The 6,616-nt window shown below is 38.7% G+C and overlaps 1 protein-coding gene across 4 annotated transcripts; it reads right to left on the reverse strand.

Moving 5' to 3' along the window:
* On the reverse strand, nucleotides 1-5,879 carry LOC111247271 (dnaJ homolog subfamily B member 9-like). 4 transcript variants are annotated; one of them, XM_022797981.2, is made up of 5 exons: nucleotides 5,746-5,879; nucleotides 3,514-3,681; nucleotides 2,403-2,488; nucleotides 1,933-2,115; nucleotides 1-1,552 (listed from the first exon to the last, which is right to left on the reverse strand). In XM_022797981.2, exons 1-5 carry the CDS (start codon nucleotides 5,815-5,817, stop codon nucleotides 1,321-1,323), a joined length of 741 nt encoding a protein of 246 aa, XP_022653716.1. In that variant the 5' UTR covers nucleotides 5,818-5,879; the 3' UTR covers nucleotides 1-1,320. The 4 variants fall into 4 exon arrangements, with proteins under 4 accessions (XP_022653716.1, XP_022653718.1, XP_022653717.1 ...); XM_022797983.2 differs by lacking the exon at nucleotides 5,746-5,879 and adding an exon at nucleotides 5,402-5,694; XM_022797982.2 differs by lacking the exon at nucleotides 5,746-5,879 and adding an exon at nucleotides 5,191-5,395.
* Nucleotides 5,880-6,616: the final 737 nt, after the last annotated feature.

Raw genomic sequence — 6,616 nt, forward strand, 5'->3', positions numbered from 1 at the left:
TTTATATTGAACGTCACTTTATTTGCCGATTTACTATACGCAACAGTTAACTAGTACACTATCCTTTAGTAGATTACAGTATGTCAGCATGACAACTTAGACAGCCAAGAGTGATACTTGTATCTCAACTTTATACTGCTACTGTATTTTACGCAAAGTATTGGATCCTTTTCATATGGATAGATAGGCTCATATAGAACGAAAGACATACAAACCAAAGCCTACCATCATCCCAAATTAATAACAGTACAAAGGTTTCAACGTTTAACAGAAAAGTAAACATTAGCGATTCTTATTTGTTAGCAACTCCATGTTACAAAACACCTTTCCTCCTCCAGTGATTTCTTTAGAATTAGTCGAATTAAGCCGAAAAGATGCGGTTTGTTGACTTAAGATTTTACTGAAGAAATGTGTCTGTTGTTTTTTTTATTTCAGAGAGAAGTCAAACCCATTTCTATTGGGCGTAGAGATGCGCTCGTTTTATAAAACAACAATTTTGTATTTCCAAAGTCATACACATAGAATAGCATAAATCGGAACAACATTTCACTGCCCTTCGATATTATCTATGACAGCTCACAATTGAGAAACATGAACAGACAATTGCAAGTTCTGTCAACGTTCCGACGATTTTTTACATAGCGGCAACTTAACGAGCGACACTTTTTGCATCAAACGACAACAGACCGCTACACTATAACTTTTTAGATAACCCATTATCTAAAGCGATAGCTTTAGAATATTACCCGTAGCTTCGTAGGGTTTTTCATTTAGTTTAACCATCGATCCCTGGGTCGTGTTCTTCTGAAGTCGTGTTGAGGTGTGCACATTTTTACGAACGTCTTAAATCGTTTATTTGATACTTGGAGCACCGCATATTCATTTGACTACGCCGTCGCATAAATATATACCCTTATAGTGATCCAGGCCTGCTAAGCGTCTACTCTGTGCCCAGTTGTGCTGCTCACGTTATGTCAAAACTATATGCTAGTCATTCATTCGAGCCTGTTTGAAACTATTAGGTTAAGCACGCATAAATCTAGAACTAACAAATACTGTCGCCTGTAGTTCACTGGTCAGTAACTCTCCGGACGGATGTGCATACTATTAATGTACAAATACGCACTTTCCTTTTTTCTTTTCTCTATATGGGCACAGCTGTGCTATAAAAACGGATTACTGTTCATTGGCATATCACAACGATGTTCAGTATTTAATTAGCGCAAAAACCTAGTTAGCCCAAATATACATATTTATGCTAACTGGTTGTTGTGCTTATGTACGCCTTTCCGCGCTGTTTACCGACTGCATCCTGGAACGTTAAAGATCCACATTTGATGAACATGTCGTGTAAGTCGATATCGTATTGCCTTGTTGTTTCCTAACGGTCCGACAATTTTGCGAGCGCTGCTGCGTATGGACCTGGCGCATATGGTCCATATTGCCGAAAAACGAATCGCCTCCACCAAAGAATTCACTAAACATTCCATTTTCATGTTCGCCATCGTCATCACCGAACAGATCATCCAAGTTCAGGTTGCCGAATGAGAAGCTGAACAAAATAAAGGCGCATGACAATACAAAGCAGAGCGGAATTGTGGAAATTTTATGACACAGTATGGAAATTTGCAATACTATAGAAAAATAGTATACATAAGAACTGGGTCTTGGCCTAATATCTGATACGCACATATTCGGTTTGTTCGAGAAGATACTGCCAACTTTTATTTATTTACTATCCACAATTCTATTTCGCCTTGATTTTTTTTTACACTTTTTACAAGTTTCTTTACAACAAATACAAGGAGACGCTGTAACACCAACACATGTGTTTGCGTTCGAATTTTTATTATTTTAAACAGCGAGATCGGCTTATCGCTCAGTCATACAGGATAGCACGACTTGCTTTAATGGTAAATCGAAAATATTTACCTGAATCGTTTACCTTCTGTAGGATGTGCTCCATCAAAATGTTGTTGGTGCGGATCTTTGCGTCCTTCATGGAACATCCTAGCCTCGTCAAACCGTTGGAAGAACTCATTGAAGTTGAAGTGCATACCGCTGGATCCATCCCTTCCCGGATTATCACTGGAGGAGTCGTCCACTGAACCAACCCTACCAAAATCAGATGCGAATATAATAATTTTCAATTATATTTAGTAAAGGGAATTATCCGTAAATATATGAAGGCATAAGCGGAGCAAATTAATTCAAGGAGTAGAATAGCTTAGAATAGAAAATAACGGTGGCCAATGAGCGAAACAAAAACACTTTACAAAAATGTTTACCTTTGGTAACAATAAATCTACTATCTCGTCTCTTCCTATCCTAACTGCAAGCTGCTTGATTTGAATCATTTTAAAAAATTCCTTTTCTAGCCGTACCTAAAATCTGTCACATACCGGTCGTATTTCGCTCGCTTCTCCTCGTTCGATAGTATCTCGTAGGCACGCGCAATCTTCTGAAACTTCTCTTCAGCGCCCTTGTCCTGCACATGAAAGCAAAATCTTATCGATGGCGTCACACGAACACCACATAGGATTTTCGTTCACTTGCCGAAGGTAAACAGATAAATTGTGACATCCTTTATCTACTTCTGTTGTTTTAAACCATATTTACATTGCTGCCATTCTCTCCGAATTTTTCATATATAATCAATATAGTATCTTGGTGCATTGAATACATCAACTGTACTGCTAGATACGGGATATAAATTATACGGTATATCATCGGGCTTTACGGCAACATAGTAATACTACTTTGTCATAAAACAGTTGAGAGGTATAGTTCAACATGGGCAAAAGCCTATATTGAGCTCAGAATTAATAGAAATTCCTACTCGAATTCCTAGATCAAGGTGCAGGAGCTTTCGATCTGATAGACGTGAAAGGTGCAGGCTACACACGCATCAAGCACAGTGGTCAGGACGGGGTCCTATAATTGGAATTCCTAAAGTTCAATAAATTGTCTGTCTTTCCTAGCGCGATCGCCTGGACGTTCGTCGCTCGCCACACAGCGAACAACGAAAAATGCTATGTTAGAGGAATCTCAATAAAGAGAGAACTCTCACCGGAAATAAGACCACACGAATTTACGAGAGATAGACGTGTTTTAGTTTCTTATTTCTTGCTAGGAGGGTTCGACGTGACAAATTTACGTAGCTTATGGCAGCTTACTAAATCGTTTGTACGCAATATAGGTGTTACGCACGAATATGTTCGTAATTGAAATAGATATAGATAGCTAACTAATTGTTTTATACTCTCGATCCATTATTTGTTTTAAATAAAAAGTCGAATAGCTTGGTTCTAATTGGGACAAACTGAATTGCCAGTTGAAACTATAAAAGACCAACAGTTATCTTTAGCTGGTTAAAACCATTTTCCAGAGGTTCCAGAAGTTATCGAATCGCTCTAGGTTACGCTAGGTTGAAGACGCCATTCCAATTCGCACAAACTGACTGCATCGAATGTTGATTTCAGCGTGCTAGTAAAAGTAATTCTATGATCGTACTTTATTCTTGTCGGGATGGTACTTGATTGCAAGTTTGCGAAATGCTCGCTTGATATCTTTCTGGCTTGCGGTCCTCTTCACGCCAAGTATATCGTAGAGATCATCGCTTGCGGAAACGACTGCAATCAATGTGCTGACGCAAAACACCGCAACAAGGTAGAGACGCATCTGAAAACAATGTCCTACGTCATTACGTCATCACGACGAGGTGAGCCGTTAAACACAATATATATATATATATATATACAAAACGTTTCATTCAGTCCTTGATGCTTTATATGTGTGTAAATAAGATAGCTCGGAGCAGACTTTCAAATCCCTGAATTGATTTATGGCTGTAGACATCAGTTTTAGCCTGCTGAGAATAGTATTAAGGAATGAATTCGTGACTACTTAAATATACGAATCAAGTGCTCCGAACAATCTAATCAAGAAGCACTCTCACGACTCATGATAATTACAGCTGTCTTTACCACTGGTTAAAGAGTGTCAACAAGTCAGATACAAACGTTCTTATGATGACTCTTAAACTGAACACGACGTTCTAATATATAGGTTATAGTAAATTGTGACCGATTAAGGCCATGTCACAGAAAGAAGTAACAGCCGCAGTATTTACACTTTCATCTTGATTACGGATTTAGTATAACTAATTTACGAAGTAATTAGTTCCTGGAACTGGATAGATCTAATATAAATAGGCAGTGTATCACATACAAGTCTTGCATAAAAGAGGTACAAGAAATATCTAACGTATATAAAAAAAAAAAAACTCCCCGACTTACATCATAGCAATGGCTATATTCATTATTAGTTATATTAGAGTCATAAGAAATTTTTGATATCAGCATGTAAATTAAAACCGTGAAACAATTACTTCAAATGGATGATACCCATCCAGTCATTTGAATTTGTGAATGAGGCTGAACTCTATACTCTCTCTCTCTCTCTCTCTTTCTTTATATATATATATATATATATATATATATATATATAATTTTTCTAGTTTATAAAATGAAAAGCCATTGATGGACTGCCAGAGCAATTTTTTTTCTATTTTGAAACCGATGATGCAGAAAGTCTTGCAGATTTATATGAAACTAATTACTAACTAAGTTACTGTAAAAATGCCGAAAAAGCCGTAAAACGCTTCAGAATACATGCTTTCGTCTACCGTTCTTTGAGTGCATCGACAGTCTATCGTATCTTTGAACAGTTGTTAGTTACAACGCAAGTTTTGATTGAAGTTTTTTTTTTACACTTTTAACTAAAGCACACTCTATCATGAACTCAACATTGACTTTCAAATGACTATTATATATAGACGATCGAGATTCTTTTTTTCAGAAAGGATTTGAAAATTCCGTTAGTGATTTATCCACCATCCTGTTCGAATACGCATATAGTGACGACTTTATTTTAAAGCGAGGTTATATAGGCAGCCGTAGCTATATAGTGTTTTTTTTTAATAGAGCATAACAGAGTGAAACAACTGAAGCAGTGGCTAAGTTTGATAACCGTCTTTAGACTAGGTGTTAGATGAATATCACCTTCATGAGTTGTTGTCCGCAATGACCTGGCGTTCAAACTATTTGTAAGTTAAATTTGAGTAACTTACGTATATTAATTTACGCTTATTTCCAAAGGTTTCTACATCTTAGTAACAGGTCTACTTACGTTCACTTCCTTGGGTTTTCTCAGGGACAGAAAACTGAATGACGCTGCCATTTATTGCTATCGCATTTTTATTAATAACCATAGCAAAAAAAAAGAGTGTGAACAGATGTTGACCATGTTTATATGCGCGAACGAACAGATCTGTTAAAAAATTCTAGAAGAAGTAGCGTTGCCCACTCAGAACATAACTGGAACACTGTTTCGGTCTCACCTTTGCAACAATATAGTGCAACCCACACCCTGGCTATCACACTAATGATCTATACACTTGCGCACATTACTTCGCTATAGAAATTACGAATATCTCAGGTATAGATGGACGCCTAACCACACGTCATGGTTACATTCTTACATTCAAAAACAATGTTTTATTCGACAGAATGCTCTAAAAGACATTGGACAAAGGTTAGTCATATAACATCTATAATTAACGTTCTAATTCCCTAGCACGCCTACAGAGATAAATACTAATAATATTGAGTTCATAAAATGATACGTCAATGATTGTACTTTTTGTTTTGATTCATTATCAGGAAATCTTCAAAAAATCCGTACTTTCCAGTAGATTCCGCGGATTAACAGCGTTCCCCTTTCCTTGCTGTCAACTGGCCCTCGAACAAACAACATCAACCGCCACCAGCGACAGGCGCGACGGCTTCTTATTTGTAATGTCTTGCAGTGCGCGAATGTAGCTTGATGGTAAGCGCCGTTCTACGTGTCTTATACACGTGATTTTCGTAGTCTTCTGTTTGGCAACTGTCGTCCACAAGCTGCAAGCAGTGTGACAGGCGGACATGTGAACGGAATCAAAAACGGGTACGGATGCCTTAACGCGCCGACCGTGGCTAGAACAGCTGTCTTAGTGCACCACAATTACTACTGCTAGCAGCTCTTTTGATGTCGATTCCGTGGACTACTGTGGCGGCGCCAGTTCCGTTGTGACTAGCCCCGCGCTCGGCGCTGCCTCCTCGCACCGGTACCCTCTCTCCCGGGGGGGGGGAGGTTCGCGACTCGGAGAGTCGCCTGCGACTAGCGCAGAGCACTAGAACGCTTCAGTTAATGACTCCAGAGTGTGCACGTCTCTTCCCGCAACGTGACAACGTTCAAGAAATTGTCGATCATTGAGGTCCAAGCTGGTTCTATTCTACGTAGGTTAGTCGAGAATCATGTTATGCTGGTTTTGATAGAGTAATATCGTATTTCATGGGCTATACTTGGCGGTTCGTAGCACAGTAAAACTGCTGTCAGAAAACTCGCAGAAGGTAAACTGGATCATCATGGACCCACCGGCAGTTTTAGTAAAAAGCCAGACGATAAAGAAGGTAATCCGGTCAAGCTGAATCGAAAAGTGTAAGACGGTAGTCAAGAGCAACCGACTTCTGCAACGAAGAGTGTTAAGGAATTATGTGCCAATGTATAATGTGGT

The sequence above is a fragment of the Varroa destructor genome, unplaced genomic scaffold, assembly GCF_002443255.2.
Source record: "Varroa destructor unplaced genomic scaffold, Vdes_3.0 BEIS01000003.1, whole genome shotgun sequence".
NCBI lineage: Eukaryota > Metazoa > Arthropoda > Arachnida > Mesostigmata > Varroidae > Varroa > Varroa destructor.

Excerpts from the sequence above, each read along its gene's own strand:
- LOC111247271 (XM_022797981.2), bottom strand. The coding sequence starts at position 5,817 with ATGTTGTTTGTTCGAGGGCCAGTTGACAGCAAGGAAAGGGGAACGCTG. Across the intron at positions 2,489-3,513 it reads ACCATCCCGACAAGAATAAA|GACAAGGGCGCTGAAGAGAA; the intron begins GTACGATCATAG and ends TTTCATGTGCAG. Across the intron at positions 2,116-2,402 it reads AAGCGAGCGAAATACGACCG|GGTTGGTTCAGTGGACGACT; the intron begins GTATGTGACAGA and ends TGATTTTGGTAG.